Source organism: Hemibagrus wyckioides, linkage group LG28 (assembly GCF_019097595.1).
Source record: "Hemibagrus wyckioides isolate EC202008001 linkage group LG28, SWU_Hwy_1.0, whole genome shotgun sequence".
In the NCBI taxonomy this organism is placed as follows: domain Eukaryota; kingdom Metazoa; phylum Chordata; class Actinopteri; order Siluriformes; family Bagridae; genus Hemibagrus; species Hemibagrus wyckioides.
This window is the reverse complement of record NC_080737.1, coordinates 15,203,248-15,227,858: the sequence shown is the minus strand read 5'-3', so window position 1 is coordinate 15,227,858 and position 24,611 is coordinate 15,203,248. Positions and strand designations below refer to the sequence as shown.

Below are 24,611 nucleotides of genomic sequence, written 5' to 3'. Positions count from 1 at the left end.
TTACAAGCCAGAGTTTCGGTCCTGTCAGCGGAGTGGGCCGTCTGCCACGGATGCCTGTTCTTTGTCTCCCATCATGCCGCTCTCGGACTTCACCACACTTCTAACTCTCTCCCTGGACTTTTGCTAACACAAGCCACAGAATCTGTGGAGTAACTCGCTGCAGATTTTCAGCTCTTGTTTTCTTCGGTTTTATCACTCCTTTGGGTTCGTACTTCTCTATTCTGTCTGGCCTGTGCTTTGCTCGCTTTGCTGTTGCCAGGTCTGGAGCACGAAAACTCACGGTGCCTGAAGAATAAATATAGGAATACGGCATTGTAAATTTGATGTACAGTGCATTAGATATGTCATTGATTTCTGCTTCTTTAAGAATTTTGGGATCGTTACGGGTGCTTAGATTACCGAAGGGGTTCGAGGAACCTTTTCTGATAAGGCACCAGGGATCTACAAGAATTTCTTCAAAGAATTCTTAATGGTCCAGATCCTAATATCAACATACACTCATTTTATTAAGCACACTTGTACACCTGTTCTTATAGCAGTGTCACAGTGCCTACATTCCAGTAAATACAAGCGCTTCAGTTCATGTGTACATCAAATATCATCGCATGGTTGTTGCCAAGGACACCAGACTGATTTGACCAGGACATCTGTAGTAACTCAAATACCTACTCTTTACAAGTGTGGTGAGCAGAATTGTATCTCAAAATGATTGGACAAGGTTATATTTCACTCTGTCAAACATAGGAATCTTAGGCAACAGTGGGCACATGGGCACAGGTTCAGAGAAGGTGTGCAGGTGTTCCTAATAAATCAGTTGGTGAGTGTAGCTTTGTGACCATGATCTCTGAAGAGGAAAACTGTAGAACCACACACTGGATTTCATTAACTGGCAGGTCCTCAGATCTAGTCCATCCACCGGCATACCTACAAGCGAGAGAAAGAGCAGAAAGAGCTGGTGACTGCTCGTCATTCTGCCATGTTCTCACAAGTGTAGTGAGACACATCGCTGTTAAAGTCAGGGACATGGGGCTAGACCCTTTCCCCACACTCATTTCCTCATTAAAAAATGATCGAGGATTAACTGTAAAAAGACAAGCGAGCAGCTTTCAAAGCAGCAGGATGACACTTTTACTTTTTAACAGCAACGACCACCAGAGCTTCTAAAGTGACAGTGGATAAGGTGAGCAAGATTTGGCACATAAGGGAGAAAAATATTTTTGCACTGTGCCACATATTGTAGTTGTTGTATAAGAGAAAGAAAGGGTTTTTTTTTTCGGCATGTCCTTCATATGTAATACTTAAAACACTTTCAGTCATTATTTCTAGTCTTGATTTTTATGTCATATTGGCATTATTATGGTAATATTTCATATCGATGATAAACCTTAATACAAAAAGGATGTCAGGAATAGCACATGGTATCAAAATTTATTATCTGTGCTGAATAAGAATCCAAAAAACGACAGTGTTGTGAAGATGACCTCGAAACAAGAATTAGACATTTTTGCCAGAATGTAACCTCGATATGGACTTCGATATGAAGCAATGGTTCTGATATTCACTATTACATTAAAGAGCTATAACGATATAATGTTTGCTGCAAAATAAACATTTCTTTTTGGTAGATATACTAGGAACCGTAAAGTAGCCTAGGAGTACAGCAGAAACGTCCAATGAAAATGACGGAACAAGGGCCAGATGGCTTCTCGGTGCTCCCATCAGCCCGCTTATCAGAGGCATCACTTCATTCCATGAGACCAGACAGCAGTGTTAATTAGCACCTAGACCCTGTTTCCAAAGCCAAGCGCCCCCACTGCTAGCCATTCTACACACACTCCTGAATCCACTGGGCACTAAGCCATGTGTGCATTCTTTAATCTTTTGATGACTTGACGTACTTCTGTATGTGTACTTTCCAGCCAGCCAAAACAGTCCAACGGGGATAAAGATTTGGTCTACAGACTGACAAGCTATGAACACAAAGGTTAACCAAAAGTTAACACTAGCCTAAAACTATGACAGATCGCAGACTGATCACTCATCAAAGCCACTCCATAAAAACACATTCAAAAGTTCGGAATAAAGTAGGAATACGTCTAGCGTAATGTGGCATTGAAGCTAAATACTACACAGCGGGATGGAACATTTTCATATGAATAAAAATAATTGTAAAGCATGATACGCTTTCAATGTAAGGAATGCACCTTTTTTTAATGAATGGTTCAAACAATTCAAAATCTTTATGCACTATTTAGGTTCCTTCAAAATAATAACAACCTTGTTTTTACAAGAACCTTCTATGGGTTTATTTTTTTTATTTGTTTTTTGTATATGTAGAAAAATTATAATGTATTATTTAGAGTGTAATTATGATTCATTTAGCTATTTTTGTTATTCGGTTCATTTTGTTCACTTAGGGTGAACGACACTTGGAATTGATCCCCAATATTTGTTTCACAGGTGACAAAATAAAGGAAAAACCAGTGTATTCGTTATGAATTTTGCTGTTATATATGCCCTTAGAAGGAGGCATCGCTGCAAGTGCACAGAAAGTTCTTTTGACTCATCAGCTTTATCCGATGATGAAACTTTTGTCTATGGATGAGGCTTTTCTCTTCCAAGAAGACCCTGCCACCCCCCCATCCTCAGGGTATAAGAACTTACTGAATGGTTTGATGAGGATGAAAATGATGTTACCAGATCTGAATTCACGCAAACACATATATTATTTGGGAATGCGTGTAAATATCTGGCATTTTTTTCCAGCAATAATACTTTTACACATACAAATATTTTAATAATACTTTTATACATACTTCATAGATTCTCTTTTTCAGAACTATCAAGGAATGTTGATTCAGACAACACACACATGCCTAGAACAAATTATAATGTATTTAAGATATAAAATGAGTTTTCCTTCAGTGAGACCAAAACAGATTGAAGGAACTAATTTGCCATCCGTTAAACAGCATGGCTTCATTTGGTATGTGTGCACTGAAAAAGGGGGAGAAACAAGGCAGAATGCATGTATCTAATCTTTTCTTGCTTTGTTGAGGAATTTAATTCATGACCTTTTGGCTATTTGTCCAGTGCCCTAACCAACCCGACTGGTGTGATATTCTGTGGCCGTACAAACGACCCTGCCTCTTTGATCTGCTTGGCCTTGATGCTAGAGTAATGAAGCTCCACTGATGAATTAGAGCAGCTTGAAATGAGATGCATCTTCAAATGAGATGTTCGGTCAGTATCTGAATATTCCAGGACTTTCATTTGATCAAAGTGCATTAATTGATGAATACAGCCTGCATAGGAATGACATGCTATAGACGCTGCTACTAGGACGAGTGACCTGATCGTTAAACAACAGTCTCTAGACTTCTCAGCTGCTGAAATGAAATTAAAAGTACCATCGTGATACCGAAACATATTATTTCCCTGAGTTAATACCATCCTAGTAGTGACCATTACAGAACAGCAGAAAGTTTCACAAGCAACTATATACACGCACACACACACTTACATATTAATAAGAAATGTCAAAGTTGCCCACTAATCCTTCCAGTTCTTTTGAGGTTTTGACCACTGGCCCCTGCCCCTGCTTGATGGATGAATCCTCCTCCAAGTGGGCACACTACTTCCTCTCCCGGGTCATGTCCTGTCTGCCCCTTGTCCACTACACACTTCCACAATATGTAAAGGGTCTTAGGTACAACCCCCTCTCGGCCTCAGCGGGCGCCAGTGCAGCACGGACGGTCAGCCTCCCACCCATGGCATGCTTTATTGGACAGAGTAAAGACATTTGGTCCTTGTAGCTTCAAAGCTACGGATTAATCATGCACAATGTAGAAAGCACATACTGACACACTGCCTTTCCAACTGGAGATGAACAAGATTGCGACTGATGACATGATGTTTCTGTCATAATATGACTTAAGTACAGAGAATGTTTATACTGTATTAGGATTGCTATAACTAAGAGCATATGTTCATTTGTTCCTCGCTGTACAGTGGTTTACAATGTAAGGAAACATGCAGATATCACATTAAGACAAATGGTTAATACAAGGTGAACTGGTGGGCAATACTAGAGCACCTGCACTGCCCTCTAGTGGTTACTAAAATTACCAACACTAATTCCACAACACTGGAATATTTACAACGTATTATATTACAGCTCTAATTTGAATAATCTGGCTTAATCTCATCAGCTATCAAAAGCCAAAACATAATATTAGCTAGTTAAACTGTTAGGCCAGGTTTATCATTTGGCTAGTTCTGGCTAAAAGAAAACAAATTTTCAATTACTGTTAATGTTACAGCCAAAACCTTTAATTCACAGCCAACAACTACAAGAACAAAAACACCCCCTCAACATTAAATTTCAACTCTTTTACCCCTGGTGTGTTTCTTTCCCTATTTACAGAGTCATGTCAAATCAACATGGCCGCTCTCATACGTTGTGAACAAATTATAGTCTCCGATTGCTAACTTTAAATGAGTTTCCATTTAGATCAGTTATTAAACGGATACAGTAATGTATTAAATCTATAATTTTCACTATACTAATCCTCGGTTTGAGAAGATTACCGTTAACATTAGCCAGGTAGCTCGTTGCTAACGCTACTCACTCCTGTCTGCAATTTCAGTCTAAAATGAATGTTTACATTTCACTACAGTAGAACAGTAGCAGTACAGACTTCACCCTGTAACTGTAATAGTGCAGTTAAAGTAGCTTTTATATGCTCTGAGAGATATATATACAATACTGTATACACGTTTTCATGAAGGCATCCCTACTTAGCACATCAAACGTCAAAAAGATGTTATTACAACACGTACATTCCGACTTACAAGACACCATGAATGCAGCATAATGGTGGATCATTTTTAAGAAATAGAAAATCTCAACATTTATTGAACAGAAATCTGGAAAATAAATTACCAGCCTTCAAATATTACCGATGAGCTCTACATGCTAGGCCTGTTTTGGAAGCTGGTAGCTGGCCAGACCAAGCTGGATGTTTCAGCAGGGACTGTAAATTCATATCATCTGGGACTTATGTTTTGTTCGTCTCTACAGCAAGTTAGAATTTTAAGAGCTAATATTTAGAAGGTTAGGAAATAAAAGACTTCCAGTACAGGTTCACAGTTGTGAGGTTTGTTAAAGGAATTGATGTTAAAACTACATTTGATTTAAACCTCAGTGGCGTTATAAGCAACTTATGTAATCGGGTTAACTAGCAAAGGTGCAAAGATTGGATTTTAATTTGTGATGTATCAATGATAACATTAGGGACAGAAACAGCTTTCGTCGGCAGCCATTTTGTTTCCGTCCGTTACCTCCTCCAGGCCCCTCCCCCACTCTCGAGTTGGGACAGGTTGATGGACAAAGTGTCCATTGCCCCTCACTTCATTTGTTTGGCAAATGCACTACATAACTCAGGTCTTTTAACTGCACTACATTTGTTTGTATTTAGCAGTGTGTCCACACTAGACAGTTTTATATACTCAAACATTGGCTAGAGTGATACATAAGTATGCGATATGAGACACAGCCATTATCAAAGCCATATGACATTGTGGATGTGATGTCATATAGAGGGGCGGGGAAACAGGAAGTTTCTCAGACAGAGAGTAAGATCATTTTTAAAAGGTTTGTTTTACTTTAGGAGTAAATATAATTAAATTGTAGGTATGAACTATAAAAAAATACATCAATTAAGGAAATTGTAATGTGGTAAAAATAAATTATGGCATTTTTTTTAAATCTCATACACTTTTACATTTTCTTTCTATATATGAAAAATGGAATGGATAAAAATGAAACACATTTTAGCTATTCTGGAAAGTTCTACCCTAACTTATTATTTTAAATGATATAGACAGAGATCCTGTTGTGGCCTATTATGTATGATTTAACACTGTTTATGATCTAACAAAAAAAAAAAATTGTTATAGCTTGTTTGAGGTCTCTAGGCAAAATTTATGTATTAAATAGTCTTGTAATAAACTGATTTTATTTATAAAGGAAGAAGGAAGGAAGAATTGTTCAAAAAAAAAAACAAACATTAAAATTAAAAAATGTAAGCTAAACATTGTAAAATAAATGCAAGATAAACATATCTATAGTATATTGATTTATAATATATTTATAGTTGTTGCAAGACATTTGTCTCTTAATATTGTGCCAGTGTAGCTTGAAGAAAAGAAGTTTGGAAACACCTTGATTAGTTTCCCTTAAAAGATAAAATACTTCACAATTTTTCACTCCTGACAATTGTCTTGTCACAAGGCAATAGCATCAAGTTCATTCATAGATCTCAGAGGTTTTTGCTACTTCATCTAACCCTATAACTAAGCTTTCACCAGCAACGTCAAAACCCACAGAGGTCCAGGATCCTAAACCTCAAATGATTTTTAGTTGTAACTGAAAAAGAAAAAATGTTATTTTTTATTTATTCAGTTTTAAATGTTATCACAGAACACATGCGCTAGTCTCTAATATCACATAGGTATTGAAATAGTTAGAGTTTCTGCGTGGTGTAGCAACACTGTTTCTGATAAAAGTCAGTGGAACGTGGATGACTTGGATGCTGTCTGGCTTGACCGAAGCAAATGCAATTAAATAATGTGTGCCGTCTTGGGCTTTTTGCTTAGATAAGCTTAGGTAACATTAAGACGCCATTTTGACAATCCCGTTTTCATTAAAACAAAAAATTTTGTACTTCATTCAAATCTATTTATTCATTATATTATATTGTACTATTTTTTTTTAATGATTTTTAATCAGGAAATTAAGTTAGCAAACTGGGGGGAAAAAAATGTAAACAAACAATGTAAATTAATAATTTATATTAATTAATTTAATTAATTAATAATTTATTATGTAATTTATTAGTATTTATAGAAGTTAAAAACTAGTAATAAATAGAAACTAGCTAGCATTTTATATATATATATATATATATATATATATATATATATATATATATATATATATATATATATATATATATATATATATATAATTTCATTCAAGACGTTATCTGTTGAATGTCTTCATTCAGATGAGAGCTCTCAAACATGAAAATAAGAAAGAAAAGAAAAAAAAAAGTATCTGCCTCAGATTTCCCTCTCATGACTGTACGAGTGCAACCCAAGAAGTCTTGTTATCTTGAGGCCGGCTTTTTTCCCCCTGCTAGCGACTTTGTGCAATGATTATTTTGATTTTCACCGCCTCCTCTGATCCTTCCAATGACAAATGAGGTGTCTAACCGCGGAGGGGCAGGGCACATCAGAGCGGTTACGGGGAGACTCTGAGTACACATGGCTACATCAGACATCTAGCAGGAGAGAGAAATGGGGGATCAGAGGAGTAAAGAGAAAGCCAAGGAACTAGGCCAAGCACAGGCTCGCTTGTAACATTACCTTAGTACACAAAGAGTTCTCGCTCATGAATTCAAAGAAGAAGGATTGCTGGTTTGTTTTTTTGGTTGGAAATCATGGAATGGGAGGGGAAAAAAGTCTGTGACCTGTGATTTTTAAACTGTTCCAGTTCACTCGCTGCACGTCTAAGAGGTTTGAAGAAAATGGTGTCTCAAGATTGTGTTACTAAATAAGACGCACACAAAAATCAAATAGTTATAAATACACTGAGTTTAGAATGAAAAATGAATGATTTTTCGATATAGGTTTATATACTAGGACACAAACAGGAAGAAATGAAACTCCAAAAGCAGTACCTTCGAAGCAACAGTGTATATTAAGTAAATAAAATCAACCATATCCCAGCATCGAAGTCCACCAGACCTTACCATACAATCAAAAGAGAGAGAAAAAAGAACAAAAAGGAAGAAGAGCTTGGAAAACACTAAAAAGCCATTAACAACGTAAGCGCCTGACATTAGCATGTCCAAACCGGAGGCCCATCATTTCTTATGAATAATATAAGCCACATGGAGAGGAGAGAGGGGACTTGTTTTCCAGGCTCTGATGCGTGAGGAGAACCTAACAAAGCTAGAGGTTGCTTTAGGAAGCCGGGGGCAGCCAGCAGTGGGAGGAAGGTGTTGACTAAATGCGAACGAGTCGGTGTCACAAGGCACGACGTTGTACTGATAACCCACTTTTTGCCCTGCCACTCAGTCCGACGTCTTTATAAGGGCTTTCGGAACGACCCACGGTGACCTGAGGACTCTCAAAATAACACTGGACTTATAACATCCCGAGCGTTTTTCCACTAGCGTGCAGTGTAAAGAATTCGGTATATCTACACTCATTACTAAGTTATCTTAATCAACATTTTTATCTAATATAGCAGATCTTTTTGCAAGTATATGGGCTGCAAATCTCCCAGTGTACATTCTTCCACAGCACCATTGAATTCTCGGATCTAACTGGTCAAAAGGTGTTTCTAATTTCCTAAAACAGCGACTCTGACAGTTCCAGTTTTCCACAGGTTTATATTATACTAATGCACTTGTTCGAACACATTATTGTTTCTATAGCAACAACTCATTCACATGCATGGTGGGTGCTCTGCATCGTCCAATCCGAAATAATACACCGATTTCTTTTTAAATGAATAAATAATCAAAATGAACAAAAAAAAAAATTCTAATAATTAACATGGTGAAATTTCTTAAATATTTTCTCAAATATTTCATATTTAAGGAAGGAGACTCCAGTGTTATTATTAATAACACTTATTAGCTTCAAGAGATGGTAAAGGAATGACTCTTTATAGCTGCTATAATGTAGGAGATAATAAAAACTTTTCCGTGCAGGTATTCTGCATTAACAATATTAATATGTAACTATAGACTGATGAAACATAACTCGGCATATGAAATTACATTTTTTTTCATATTATTCTTATTTTTAATTAAGGAGGCCAGATTTTCATTTCACTGCAAGTTGTATACTGCATATAATTGTTCAGGCGACAAATAAATCCATGAATCCTGAAAACGCACGTCGTATCATTTCTTATTAAAGAAAATCTAAAAGACGTGTTGACAAACGGCTGTGGTATAACAGGAATAAAACACTTCCTGTCAAAAAATAATCATGTTAGGCTACATCCTACTACTACCCCAGTGTTGATTATTGTCCTATAAATGCAGCTGCGTCGTGTTTTATTCTGTCCATAAATATATCGACATTTCCTCCAAACTTGTGTCATGCATGATTCATGATTTCTCATTCGACATAATTAATACTAAACTTTTTTTTGACAGAATTCAATAATAAAAATGCTGAACTGAAAAACAAACCAGTAAAAAAAAAAAAAAAAAGGAAGAGATTTTTTTTTTTTGTTTTTAAGGGGGGGTGGATGTAAACGAGTTGAGAAACCCTTGCGTGCTGAGAGCACTCCAGCAAGCAGACAGAGCACATTCTCTCTCCATATGCTGTAACCAAATGCTCACGCTTCAAATTCACTTAGCTGTCTGAATAGAGTGCATAAGGATTTATCGCAGTGGGACGAAAGACTTGAGCAGACCATCCTGCAGCCTACCTTACAGTGGGCTTGACCCGTATTTCATGTGTCAGTGACAGGTGGTAGCAGAAACCAGAGAAAAGGTTTTATTTCTCCCTGCTTTATTAGAATTAATGGGATTTCAGTGTGTTCGGTATGCCATAAGCACATCATCAGACCTTGAGGATGAAAACGTATTAGAGGGCTGAAAGAAAGCATCAAAAGAACCTTTAAAAAAAATAAATCCTTTAAAAAGAATAGTACAAAAAGGAGTATTTTATGGTAATAATTCCCTAAATAATTTGCATATGACCACATAACCAGAACCATTCGAGTCTAAACCAGGCCTAGAAATTGGGTAATTAAGCAATTCTGGCGAATGAAACAAACCTTCATTCGGATGAAAACCGGTATTAAAAGCCACAAAGCTGAACCTACATTCCATAGACCAATGCACGCTCATGTCATCAAAATATTGGCTTTTGCTCCACTAAGCTCACGGAACTCCACAGTCTTAACTCTGTATAGAGAGTGACGGCACTTTACAGATGTGCACTTTCCCCTTATTGGGTCCTGTGGTGCCAATTAGGCTCCACATCACTATGCGGACAAGAGGACAAAACCTTCTGGAGCATGACGAAAGGGACCGAGTTTGTAATTGATTACAGTTAGGCATGTTTAAGATTGCACAAAGATTAGATCTAGAGTATTGTCGAGATTATGACAAAAACAGAAAGGCTTGGGTGAGGGATTGAAGTCACTCATGGTGACGCAGGGTGTGAAGATCCGACATGGGGTTCATACCGAGGACTTCACAGTCATTAGACATTAGATCCAGATGCTGACAGTCTGTGAAGTGCTTTGATGAACTGTTAATAAATGTACAGAAAAAAAATCTAATGAGTGTAACACAATGGTGTGATCTGTATCTGTTTAGTGCTCAGAAAATTCACCATGAATATTATGGAAATAGATTGGATATCACTAAACAAGCTTCATAAATCACGCTCAGTGACTCTCGTCACGTCTCGCGTCACCTTTCTTAAACAAACAAAAATAAATAATCCGTATCCATATGTAACAAGAACTGCCCCAAAATCATCCTTATAAGCCCCTGAATTCAAAATTATTTTTGCACTGCAAACCTAAAATATTTCTTTTCTAAGGAATAATTAATATATATGATTTGGCTTCCAGTTCATTAACAATATCTTCCATAGATTTTCGAACCTAACCTATATATTAATTAAGCTTAGTCTTATGTTGCATTACAGAATATTATTATTGGACATATCCTAGAATGAATGTAAGGAGAGCCTTTTTTTTTTTAACTCCACTTACTGAAACTGTCAGCAATCTATCAATTAAGTTGTCTTTATCAAGTCTCCGTTGGAAGTGCAACCCAAACAACCTTCAACAGTTTGCTGAAACCAGAACACCATTAAACACGTCCCGTGAGGTAACGCACATGAAAGCCTGTCCTTCCCAAGACGTTCATTGTTGAGATGCCGTGTCAACAACTCTGCACCCTGCTCAGGATGCTCAGCAGCGAAGGTCACTCCAGTACATATTCCTGGCCTTTATATATCAAGTTATGAGCTTAGGAATTGAACGAGTAGGTCACTCAGAGCTCCAGAGTTGATCCTGATGCGATGTATATAGTCTTTGTATACAGTATGTCCTGCTTGGGTTTGAGTTTCCTCAATGGTCTCTCACTTTCTACCATCTTCCATGAACACATCTGGCTACTCTACATGTGAACAAGTGTTTGACTGTCACACTGTCCATGTAGGTTATATTTCCACTTCCTGCCCCCTTTTAGGCTCTGCATGCACCAGGATGAAGCCTGTACTGAAGATAACAGAATGAATGAAAAAGAACTGATGTACGCATGGTGCAGAACATCTGTAGCGCCTCAGTGATGTTCTCTCACTGTATACTGAATGGACGTGATGTCAAAACAAAAGCTGACCTGATCTATAAACTAATCCTCAACTATATAAAAAGGAAATTATAGACAAAAGGATGGTTTTTTGAGTCTGGTTCCTCCAAGGGTTCCTCCTCATATCGTCTCTGGGACATTTTCCTTTGCAAACTGTTGCTTCTGGCTTGCTCATTAGGGATAAACATAAATAAACGTTCAGAATTTTTATATACCCTTTAGCTGCTTTGCAACAATATCCATTTTAAAAAAGCACTATACAAATAAACTGATGCCCAAAATGATGCCGTATTCGATAAGGCAGTTCACACGGCCCTGTCGCATATCGACTGCCGTCTTTCAGCGCTCTCACCAGTTTGGAACAGCAGTGCCTCGGTCCTATCTCGAGTGGACGCTGTGTCAGCCATGGGAAAGTTGATAAGGCAGTCGCTCCTCTTCACTTTAGAAGAGAGAGGGGTTCGGAAAAAAGCAAAGCAATCTGATAGGACGACTCAAGAGCGTTCTCGTCTGTCTCAGGGCCTACGTCCTATCTCAGTAGGATATATAAATATCAGTAGTGCATACATACAAAATAAATATAGACTACTATTGCAGCAGTGAATTGGTTTGTTCATTGTTGGGGTTTTATGATGGTAATAAATAAAAGAAAGAAATGGTTAGAGAGATGCTGGGTTTAAATCATTTAATATCTTGTTAAATATTTTTGGTAATGGCGGTCATGGGAAGGGAAAAAATTGTAGGATTTTTGCCCATTGGGGTGGTTTTAACACACAGACCTGGCAACCCAGAACTTAGCATTCGTGTTATATATACATGAGATGCGTCTAATTGGTGGTGGTTAGAAACTGACAAACAATTAGGAAACTTAACATAACATATCTTTAGCTTGTGAATGATGTGCAAACTAATAAGAACGAAGTTAGAGCTCATAAAATTAGACCTGTATGTTTGTTTTTGTTTGTTTTTCTTACAGAGCACACGCCATTGGTAAAATTAGCCTTAGCAATAAAGTGACTTTTTTGGATTTTTTTTTTTTTAATATTCTCTAGTCAAATTTATTGACTACAATTTCAGCTCTGATAGTAGTAGATCTGTCTGCAAAGCAAATCTCAGCGTTATATTAATTCGAATAACTTATTAAATTTTACTCTTTTGAGTTATCAATTCCATGGTAACAGCTCATTCACAGGATCTTGTTTGTTTTATAGTGACGATCTAAAAGAAAACAATGTCAATATTTAACATAGAACAAATCAAATGATCTGCAATGATACCATGAAGCTTTCCCAGTCTCCCAGCTTGAGCGTTTCTTCATCGGAAAGCCTCATTAACATTACAAACCGCATTTCTTTTTCATTCTTTAAGACAGAAAGCCTGTGTCTGGTGAGCGAATTGTTGTTTCTAGCCGTTATAATGTGGTAACAGGAACCAACTTGTTGATATCGTTTTCGTCGGAGTTGTTTGTCCGTGGATGTTCCACAACTATGTATATTAAAAAGCTTTATTCAATTAATAAAAATTTCTGTGGTAAAAGAGGAATGTCACGCTTCAGGGACGTGCTGTTATGAGACGGCGTGGCTTAGATGTGTTTCAATGCAAATTCATTCATTAGGAAGAAAGTAATTAGTAACTAGTTAGTTAACTAGTTTCACAAAGATTAGAACTAGAATAACTTCTGCCATTAGACGTTTCCTTCCGAGACTCGTCCCTGAAGACAACTGTGATTAACGTTACACAGCAAACAAGCTTGTTTAGATTTACAAGCAGATCTCGTTACAGATTGGAGAACGAACACGAGCTTTTACCATCCCGCAAGCCAACACAGCTGCATTTACCAGTGGGTTTTTTACCAGTACTGCTGTAGGTCAGAGTCAGACAGGCCTTCACTAATCATTAATGGGTTAAATCAGACATAGGCATAACTCAGATATGGCACAGATAACCTAGCGATAACAAGAATGAATTAAACTAACTGCGTCCATATGGACCACAGCTCTCAACATGTGTCCAGCAACTGGCTGCATACTTCAGCTGTGGAAACAACAGTCTCGGTCTCGTCTTCCACTGAAGGAATTTTTTCGTTTCCCTCACCAACACGTCCCTCGACACTCACACAGGCTCGTTTTGATCTTTGTTGTGAGAACGTGATTATTTATAGACGTATGTAGAACAGCTTTTTAAATTATCTTTTGTCGGGAAAGAAGAAACAAAACCCAGGGATTTAAAAAGAAATAATTTCGTTTTGGCAGAAGATGGAAGACGTGCCGTATCCGGCGGACCTTAGCATCGAACCAAATTCGCGGCAACTGCTGCCATCTTGTGGATAAACCCTGCAGACTGATCGTGAGCAGGATTTGTATTCAGCTGCTGTCTAAAACAACCTTTTCTAACAGTCAGGAAACACACAGTAGATGTTAATTATTGCCATAAGCATCTGTATTGGTCAAAATACACCTGTATATAATGAATGAAACATTTTTATAGTATAGTTTTCAAAGTTTTCTTGAGAAGGCTTGGATCATGTCTTTCCAAACTTTGCCTGAAGTTTACTTCTTTAACAGAAAAATCTCCTGAGAAATAGTCAAATAGCTAAGCTTTATAAAGCTATCCTTTTACCATTTGCTCAAATTATAAAAATGCCAAAAAATTCTAAAGGAGTTTCAGGTCACCGAAGCCAACTTGACCTAAAATAAGTCACCAATTTTTTTTTTTGAAACCAGTCCTTGTGTTAAATCTGGGGGCAGGCTGAAAGCTTGTGTTTTCTGGGTATGTTGAGTTTGGAACCGCACAAGATCTTACAGTCTCTTCTTCATCTTGCCTTTTTTGAAGCGGGCGCGACCGAAGCCGGACTTCATGATGTCGTTTAATCGGTTCTTGTTTCGGCCGCGCTGCTTCTTCAAGGCGCCGCTTTGCAGGAACTGCTGCTTGGAGCGTTGTTTGCGCTGTTTCAGGATCTGTGCGCTGCTCTTCAGCTCCGAACGAACCCGTGACCCGTCCTTGTTCTTGGGCTGAGAGGCCGCTCCGTGTCGACCTCTTCGACCTTAACACAGACACACAGGTTTATACAGCAGCAGCGTTTTCACATCAACTGGAGAGCCATCAGAGAAATTTGGGTATTGTTTACAAAACACTGTCTCTCTGGGATTATTATTATTATTATTATTATTATTATTATTATTATTATTATTATCACATCACCATAATCAATAATAATAATAATTATTATTGTCTATGCTTAGAGTGACACTTTAATGATATTAAATGATAAATGATATTTAATAATGTTTAATGATATTATAATAATATATATTATTACGTCGTTATAATTATTATAATAATTATTATTATTACCTTGTCTTATGCAGCATACATTTCTTAACATTTTTTTAAAAATTTAAATATTTGTTCACATTTATAAAGTAATTGTGTATTCTTTGAAAGGTTATTAGAATAACAAATATAAATAATATTAGACATAAAATGAAATAAATCCATAAAGATGAGAGCTTGTTATTGAAAGCAGTACAGAAAATTAAATGAGTATCATTTAATTAGTTCTGATATATAAGAATAATAATATAATAATATCTAATATTATTAGTGACGTCATTTTCTTCAATTAATTAAAAAGGACAAAAATCACCATTACATTAAATACTGATCAGGTGACCAGTCCTGCATTTCTCTAATTTTTTTGTAACTGATGAAACAATTCCTTTCATGGTCTGGAATCTTTTTCTGATTTTGACGTATCATACCTCCGAATTTCAGTCCCCGTCCTCCTCCGTTCTCTCCGTCTGAATCATCCGCATCGTCCACCTTGTATTTCTTCTTCCATTCCTCATAACTGGCCAAGAGTGAAGGGAAAAAAAAATCATCTCGAACACCAAACAATTCATTCATCAAACCATTCATTCAGAATTCAGAACAACTGCCAGATAAAAAGGATACAAGTTCTTCTTCGACTTCTTGGCACTGACCACTTGGCCACTCTCTGTTTTTATTTTGTTCTTTTTGTCTTCTTTTCCCGTATCACGGACGAAGCGTTTTCTCTTGCGATCCCTGGACAGATTCGGGCAGAAAGAATTTATTGATTGATTGATTTGGGTTTGATTGAAGTGTGTGTGTGTGTGTGTGTTAAGGTGTTTCTCCTCTCACCATCTCATCATTTTCGTGTGCTGGTCCAGCGTGTTGTTCTCATCACCCATCAGATCCAGAACAGCTGAGGAGGCCTGCTGTTCAAACGTGTTGCCTTCTGCTGCAAGACTGAGTCTACAGACCAAAAAATAACAACACATAATACCAACCTGACTCAATACAGCATGTAATCTTAGACAGGGAGGTTCAGTCTAAAACCATAACTGGCTCTTTGCTTTGTCCTTCTTAAGGAACCTTTATATCTACAGTAGATGAAATCTGAATGCTTCCCTTTTAGAAAGCCAAGAAACCCTTTGTGACTGAATACAGTGTGAGGCAGATTTTTGGTCAAACAAAATTAAATCTTTTTCATATATAGAATTAAAACACTGAGATGTATGAAATAAATATTTATGCTGATGTTTACTACAGTTGACAAGATTCAATCACTGCAAAACTGGAAAACGGTGAAGGCTCTGTCAATAATACATAGATGGAACGAGTTACTCTCATCTGAGCAACCTAAAAAACTGAATAGAAAATAAAACCTAATTGTAAATTTATTTAAAGCAAACGTCTGATCATTTCAAATTGATGTGGGAGCAACATGTCCCATGTAGGAGACTTTTTATATTTATTGATACATCAATCAGGCATAACATTATGACCACCTGCCTGATATTGTGTGGTCCCCCTTTTGCTGCCAAAACAGTGCTGCCCTGACCCGTCCTGCACTGTGTATTCTGACACCTGTCTATCAGAACCAGCATTAACTTCTTCAGCAATTTGAGCAACAGTAGCTCATCTGTTGGATCGGATCACACGGGCCAGCCTTCACTCCCCACATAAATCAGTGAGCCTTGGATACCCATGACCCTGTCGCCGGTTCACCACTGTTCCTTTCTTGGACCACTTTTGATAGATACTGACCACTGCAGACCGGGAACACCCCACAAGAGCTGCAGTTTTGGAGATGCTCTAATCCAGTGGTCTAGCCATAGCAATTTCATCAAACTCGCTCAAATCCTTACGCTTGCCCATTTTTCCTGCTTCTAACACATCAACTTTGAGGACAAAATGTTCACTTGCTGCCTAATATATCCCACCCACTAACAGGTGCCATGTTCATCAGTGTTATTCACTTCACCTCTCACTGCTCATAATGTGTATTTGTATAATGTGTTTTAAAAAAAAAAAAAATGTATGAAGCAGCCATGATTAATTACTTCAGAAGAAATATATGCAAAATGGATATTCAGTAATGTATGCTTTCCACAAAGTCATTTTCTAACCAACTAAAATCTTCTAACACGTTGCTTGGTCTAGTTATTAACAGTTAACATGAAGATAGGAACCATTACCCTCTTTCTGATTCAAAGTCTTTGGGTCTGTAGGGGATGTAAAACTCCTCGTCTCGACCCGACTGCCTGCTCTTTTTGCTCTTAGGTCTGTCCACGTCCTCGTCCTGTTTCCGTTTCTTTCCTCCAACCACTTTTGAAAACACGCCCTTATGGATACAGAAAGAGAGTCAATAATGTTAATTGTCTTGATTCTTGAGCATAACATTGCAGAATCATTAACATTTTACTAATATTTTGAAAATAAACCCCTCAATAAATTATCGATCAGAATTACTCCACCAGGTTAAATAAAAGATTCAACAAAAACATTTCTCACATCTTACAGTAAAAGTAATATTTCTTCAATTGAACAAACCTCCACAGCAGTATAGACTTAAATAAATATTTAAGTATATTACATAAATATGACGCTCCAGAATGAAACACACCTTCAGAAAGAAAGAGACGACTTTTAGATTTACCTGAAGGTCTTCATCATCATCACCATCCTCTTCCTCCCCCTGGTACTGTTGTGTCATAGCTGAGCTCTGAATAACTGGGCGGTTCTGCTGACTCTCTGCCTTCATATCTTCTCTCGTCTTCTGGAACCTGTCCACCAGACGGCTGTCTCGAGAACGCTTCGTCCTCATGACCTCGCTGGCACTGGTTTTGTTGTTGGAGTTGATCTCAAATATAGTCTGAAAGATTCAGGAAGCGTGCGTGTTAGATGTTCGGTGGGTGTATTTACTTTTGGCTGGCAAGACGTTCTTTATACATCCTTCTTCCACATGAATAATGCACTTTTTACCCAGCTTAACCGTTACAGTTTACAGCTAATGTTGTTCATATTCTTGCTCAATCCTCACACAATGACAGTAACGCTGAATCTGATCTCATTTGAAGGACAGACCCCAAACCACAAATCAATACCGGTATTAATAATGCATTGAAATTTATGATAAATACTAAATTCCTATTTAATTTACTTGGGTATTGATTCATTTTCTTTAATTTGGCACACAAAATTCAAAAACTTTATACTGCTAGTTAAAAAGGTTTTCATAAACCACTAAAAATGTCACTTTTTATAATCAAAGAAAATAACAGATATTTTTTGTTTGTAAAATGAAAATAAAAATATCTACAAAATACATTTGGTCATTTTATACCGGACGATTTGTGCCCGTTGCATGACGATATTTCCACAGAAATCCAGTAGGCACCGATTTTTATTTCTCAGGTGTTTTAAAATCTACTCTATGCTTGCAGTGCATTGTGGGAATGCACACAATCCCTGGGCCACTGGCACTCCCTTTAAAACCTCAAAAAAAATAACAAAACTGAAATAATAAGACGTTTTATAAAACTGAAAAGCACTCTGCATCTGGGACGAAGCCCCAGTTTCTAGCATTTACTCACAGATTTTGACTTGTAAGCCTTGATGGAGTCGACCATCTGCAGTCTCTCCAACTCCATCTTCTCAAGTCCTGACCCTGAAACAAGCCAGAAAAGTTCCACTCTAAGCAAAGACAAGTCTTCGAGACAAGTGGACTTAATCTAACCTGAAATAAAAACCCTTACAAACCGAGCAATGGGTGCACAGCTATGGAGGACAGATCGGTGTTCTTCACCCGCTTGATAGATTCTGGTGAAGGGTTGGGTCGGGACTTCAAGTACTGCTTGTAAGCGTTCTCCGAGATACGTTTGAGGTTCTGGAGGTCTAGGGAGTTTTCGTGAGCCGTTAGGACGTGCGAGTCCTCGTCATCCAAGATGCTCTGTGGGACACGACCCAGTACTCCCTCAGCATCTAGACGAAGAAAAATAAGTGGATCGGTTTTTTTAAACAATAAACAAAATATGTAAAGGAAAAACCTCTGCAAGCAGCGATCATAGGGGTCCAAGCACTACTCGGAAAATAACCATAATGCCATCTATTTGCTACAAATATCAAAACTAGACAAGAATAAGAGAAGGATCTCATGGTAAGGTGAGGTGAGGTGGGATACCCTGTGAGTGTTCAATTGCTGCAAGGTGCAAAGGCCGTCCAAGAAAGAGGTGAAGGTCAAAAACAAAGGGCACTTCGTCCGGGCACACCAGACTGAAGGCTTTACCGCTTCTGCCAGCACGAGCTACACGACCTGCACAAAAAAACAACAACAAGAGTTCAATCAGAGACATGCATGCACGCTCTCTCTCTCCCTCACAAATCATAATAAAACAGAAAATAGGCTACATATTAAAAAATTGTGTTTTGGTTCCCATTAGTTAGCTAGCTAGTTTAATATGTTACAAATAAAAAAACTACTCAGTGTACACAGTGGGTGGGGCTTCAACAGAAAACCTGAAAAAAGCCACACAATCCCATAAACTGCCCTCTTTAACGTGTAATATGACATTATTGATGACTTTATGCCTGGAAGTAAGTACTGATCCTCAGCATTATCAGATCCACATCCTGTCATCATCTGACAGTAAAATGTGAGGCTTTTATTTCATTATTTTCCTGCCCTCTAGTGGACATGCAAGTAAGAACACATAGAACTAAGTAGTGATGAGACGTATAAACCAAGCCTTAGACCAAACCTTGATCTCCTCAAACCTTATTGATTTCAGTATCTAAACCCAAACATTACATTTTTTTTAACCTACTTACATTACTGAATGATTGTACACAAAACTTGTGCACAAAAACATACCAACTCTATGCAGAAAGAGCTTGGCCTTGGAGGGGAAGTTATAATTGATGACATTGTCCAGGAGCGGGATGTCGATACCGCGAGCCGCCACGTCCGTCACCAGCAGCACCATCGCTTTCCGGTGGACAAACCGACCGATGTTGATCTTTCTGGCCGTCTGGTCCAAAGCGCTGTATATGTACGCACACTCGATTCCTTGCGAAGTCAGCAGCTAGTCAAGAAAATTGCAGGGATTTAAAATTAATAAATTAAATTAAATTAAATTAAATAAGCACATACTGGAACAGCAACAGTATGAGTATTTTACACAATCTAACTCATAAGCAATGAGTATCAGGATGTTATCAGTAACTAACATTTTTACACTTAATTCTGGTCAGAATGGGTTGATTAATTGTCTATAACATCTTTGAAAGCATATCACAGGGTGACTTTAATACATTACGGTTTCCATAGTAACAACATCAACAATCACATCTGCAAAGTCGATGGTTATTTTCCTACAGCAGCACTCCCTGACATGATTCATTACCTAAGCAGCACATTCTGTATTTCCTCGAGAATCAGATATATATGTTTTCGACACCCTTAATCTTACCTGGTTGAGGTATTCCACGTGGTGTTTGGTCGCCACAAATACGACCGTCTGCTCCTGAGGCTTCACGACATTACGCAGAAGATACAGCAGCAGTGCAGGCTTGTCATCCAGACGCAGGTGAAAGAATGACAGCTAATGAGGAGGGGGGGGGGAAAGAAACCTGGTTATTGTTTCTTGATTGATGTAGCACATCAGCCCCTTCAGGATTTCGTGGAGAGTGTTGCCAGTAAAAATGCCTGAAAAATGTCTGCAGGGTTTTTTTTATAAATGTTTGTATGTGTTTTTTGGTGAAATTGCAAGCACAGGACCATTCTTTCAAACTCAACAGTGAAAACACACGTGTAATTATTTTCTATGAGCGATGTATTCGCCTCAGGCTTTGCTCATTAGGGATGAAGAGAAACTTTAAACTTTATCATATTTCTGTAAAGCTGTTGAGACAATGCCCATTGTTTAAAGCACTATACGAATAAATAAACTGAATTATTCATCTTAAATGCACGTGAATAGAAGAGGGCTTTGGCTAAATGTGTTGGATGTCCTATAAACTGTCTGGCAGCTGAGTGGTGGACTGAACGTACCCTAGATATCTGAACAGCTGACTATGCTCAAAGGAAATCTGAAGACCTACCTCTTTGCGAGGTACCCTTCTTAAAACAAAGAGAGATGCATTTTGCATTGTATTTGCAATATTAGAGTGATGCTACTCTTACGCTGGGACCTAGTGAGCTAGTATCGATGTATTCCTCAATAGTCTTAGGTGCACCTCAGTTAAAAGCCTTAAATTGTCATCATGGTGCAATCATTGCAAGCTCCATTGAACCTCCAACAACCATTTTATTCATTTCTGCGATCACAAAATCCCGGAGCGACCGATACACAGTAAGACGTGCAGAATATCCTTCAGCTGAGATTTGTTTCGGTTTACCTTTAACTGATCGCTGAGCTTACTGTCCACATCCAACCGGATCAAGACTGGCTCTGTCAATCCTGTGGACGAGAGAATAGAGACGCTTACGATGTGCTAAAGAAGACTATAAAGGACGATTTTCTTTTTGCTAACTCTGACAACGTACCAGCCCTCGCAAATTCCACAAGCAGCTTGGGCAGCGTGGCGGAGAACAGCAGGGTCTGCCGGGTTTCCGGGAGCCGTCTGATGATCTCCTGGAGTTGCTCGGTAAAACCCATTTCAAATAGTCTATCGAGGAGAACCACAAACTGAAGCTTACAACAAACAAAAAACACTATTATGTAAAGAAATAAACCTGTTGGGAGTAACTCAAAGGGCCCAGGTGCTTACCGATCTGCCTCGTCAAACACCACATACTCCACATTCTGCAGTTTGAGGTTCATTTCCATGATGACGTGCATCAGACGACCAGGAGTACCAATGATGCTGGAGAAACACAGTACAAAGGAAGAATATATTTTCATAATATTAAACACAACATGCTCGATGTAGTACAGGATACAAATTGAGCTTGATGGTGAAACAAAAAAAGAATAATTTACTGCTTGTTGACACTCTTACATGTCTGGATTTTCATGTAGAGCAGCAAACTGGTCGTCCATGCTAGAGGAAAAAAAAACATATTAGTGGCTGCTCAAAAGCTAAAATTGTTCAAATGTCAGCATAACTAATACTCAAAAATGTACCTGTCACCACCAAGGATTAGTGCAGTTTTTAGACCGGTAAACCTGCCGAGCTGGGAAGGAATCAAACACACATGAAAGAGCCATCAGGAATAACTACAGAAATCCGCATATGTTTGGCTTTCAAGTCACCTCTTTAGTGAACTTCATGGTCTGTAGTGCCAGCTCTCTCGTGGGTGTGAGGATCAGAGCTCTGGCGCCCGTCTGAGCTTGAGGTCCCTTCAACCTCTCGAACATGGGCACCAAGAACGCAGCCGTCTTCCCGCTCCCCGTCCTCGCCATGGCAACGACGTCTTTCCCATCCAGGATGACGGGGATAGTCTGTCAAAACAAACGCAAGCAAAACTACAAGGTTACCAGAAAAGAAACCAGACAAAATCTAAGCCTGGTGATGAGTTAAAAAGAGCTCACTTTTCTTTGGATAGGAGTCGGAACATTGTAGCCCTTCTTCATGACCCCTTTATAGACAGGATAGCTGAGACCTACGCAATGGATGAAAGTTTAGTGTATAAATAAAGTCAGTAATATGTTTTTAACAAAACATCCAAATGGACATACCCATAGATTGAAAGCCTCCGGACTTTTTCTTTTTCTTGTTCTGAGCACGAACCATCTCTCTGGTGTCCGGTTCTACATCCGACAGGCAATCAGAAGACGTAGGGAAGCGAGGCAGCTTTTTACCAAACTGTGGAGAACGTTGGATTATTTGTATAACTTTACAACATAATGTGACGTCTCATGAATTTAAAGCTTTATTGTCACTTCAACCATATATACACGGTGAAATGAAACAACGATCCTCCTAGACCAGACGTGCTACACAGAACAAAAACAAAGTACAGGTGACACGGTCAAACATAGAGCTAAACTATACTTCATGGTTGTTCCATCAAGTCTCATTCTGCCTCTGTGTTTTTCTGCCTTGCATTTATAAATATTTAACAAAATACTGCTGCAAGAAGCGATCATAGGGGTCCAAGCACTGATCAGAAAATTGTTTCCGGTCATTTGGTACAAACTCCCCAGATTATTTAACATTTACAAATATCTGACTACTACTATCAGGGACGATGCTCGGTTAAAAGACTACACTGAAAATCAGATTTTTATTATTATTGTTATTATTATTATTATTATTATTCCCCATCCCAATCAATCAAAGGCCACAACTGTTAATGTGTAGGATCTTGGGTCGCACAGCACATGACAAATAACCCGGCAGATCATTTATATTCCTTGTCTTTATAGTACAAGGAATATTCTTTTGCTTTTTAGTCGCTTACTTTCAACATACACATGTACCCAATCATTACATACTCCAAATGTTCACATATTACAGTATAAACCTGGAATTTAGAAAGCAAAGTAAGGCTTTGTTGTAATTAGTAAATCTGGGGGTTGTTTGCTCAAAAGGTTTGTGAATCCTTGGAATGAATGCAGTCCTAAATATGCCTTTAAAAACCATCCTGTCAATAGTTTTAGCTCAGTGACATTGACTTTGCTAAACCAGAAATCTTCTCATGTGCTGTAGTAAGGATTATTGCCAACTCTCTTAATTTTTTTTTATCCTATCCAGCTTATAAGCATGTACAAGTCTTTTGCTTATTGAAATAAATCAGTTTTACCATTGAATTCGTATTGTTTACAGTAGTTCCTATATCTGTCACAGATAGAAAACCAATATACAGCCTAACACAGCAGGCAGGATGATGATGATGATGATGATGATGATGAGAGCAGACATCAGTCTTGTGAACAGTGTTTGTATTTATGTCACTTACTACAACATCGTCTTTAATTTCAGAGGCTAGCTCGAAATCTCCTCCATCTGAGTCCACGTCTGGCTCTCTGTTTCCTGGGTGCTTCTTCTTCTTCCATAGTCTCTTCTTCCTCTGCGCCATTGTGATATATCTGTGATATATACTTCCTGAGGGGAAGATATCAATTCGAAACTATTTAATACTTTAATACTCTTCCCCCAAAATGACTACACGACCAAAACAGTAAAGTACGACATCTTGGAACACGTGTGGTCCGGTTCTTCTTCTTCTACTTCTTCTTCTTGGTGTTTAAGCGCATTACAGTGTTGCATTAGCGCCTCCTGCAGGACGGATAGCAAAACTACACAGGCTATAAGTCCACATTGCCAAAGGTTTTGGGACACCCCTCCAAATCCCTTCAGTTCCAGTGAAAGGAACTCTTAATGAATAATGACCCCTAAATGACCCCTTCCTATTCCAACATGACTGCGCACCAGTGCACAAAGCAACGTCCATAAAGACCCGGATGATGGTGTGGAGGAACTTGACCTGCACAGAGTCCTGACCTCAACATCTTTAGGATGAATTAGAGCGGAGAACTTCTCTTCCAACTTCAGCGCCCGACCTCACAAATACGCTTCTTGTGGAATGGTGAAAAATTCCCATAAACACACTCCTAAACCTTGTGGAAAGCCTTCCCAGAAGAGTTCAAGCTGTTATAACTGCAAAGGCGGGCCAACTCCATATTACACTCATGTGCATGTAAAGATAGATGTCCTAAAAATTTTTGGCAATACAGTGTACATAGGCCAGATTTCTATTTCCTTACTTTATTTTCCTTTCATTTGTTTCTATTTCCAACACGTCATTTATTGTACTATATTCATGCAGTTATCTAATCAGCCAATCATGTAGCAGATCTGATTCGAGTATTTCAGAAACTGCTGATAATCTCAGATATTCACTCTTTCATATTTCCAATCATTATTGTATAACCATAAGATTTT

General features: G+C 38.2%; 1 protein-coding gene across 1 annotated transcript; it reads right to left on the bottom strand.

Moving 5' to 3' along the window:
• Window positions 1-14,023: 14,023 nt before the first annotated feature.
• ddx54 (DEAD (Asp-Glu-Ala-Asp) box polypeptide 54) lies at window positions 14,024-23,904 on the bottom strand. Its single transcript, XM_058383763.1, has 20 exons — window positions 23,626-23,904; window positions 22,403-22,529; window positions 22,256-22,326; window positions 21,977-22,165; window positions 21,848-21,897; window positions 21,723-21,764; window positions 21,492-21,587; window positions 21,268-21,389; window positions 21,120-21,181; window positions 20,192-20,323; window positions 19,594-19,804; window positions 18,904-19,035; window positions 18,483-18,704; window positions 18,317-18,390; window positions 17,380-17,595; window positions 16,919-17,064; window positions 15,579-15,692; window positions 15,372-15,482; window positions 15,179-15,267; window positions 14,024-14,460 (listed from the first exon to the last, which is right to left on the bottom strand). The coding sequence occupies exons 1-20, from the start codon at window positions 23,743-23,745 to the stop codon at window positions 14,216-14,218; spliced, it is 2,571 nt and encodes an 856-aa protein (XP_058239746.1). The 5' UTR covers window positions 23,746-23,904; the 3' UTR covers window positions 14,024-14,215.
• Window positions 23,905-24,611: the final 707 nt, after the last annotated feature.

Bases quoted from the DNA above. Each gene is read 5' to 3' on its own strand.
- ddx54 (XM_058383763.1), bottom strand. From the start codon at position 23,745: ATGGCGCAGAGGAAGAAGAGACTATGGAAGAAGAAGAAGCACCCAGGA. The intron at 21,898-21,976 runs GTGACTTGAAAG...ATTCCTTCCCAG, and splicing joins CCATGAAGTTCACTAAAGAG to CTCGGCAGGTTTACCGGTCT. The intron at 20,324-21,119 runs GTAAACCGAAAC...CCTCCTCATTAG, and splicing joins AGCTCAGCGATCAGTTAAAG to CTGTCATTCTTTCACCTGCG.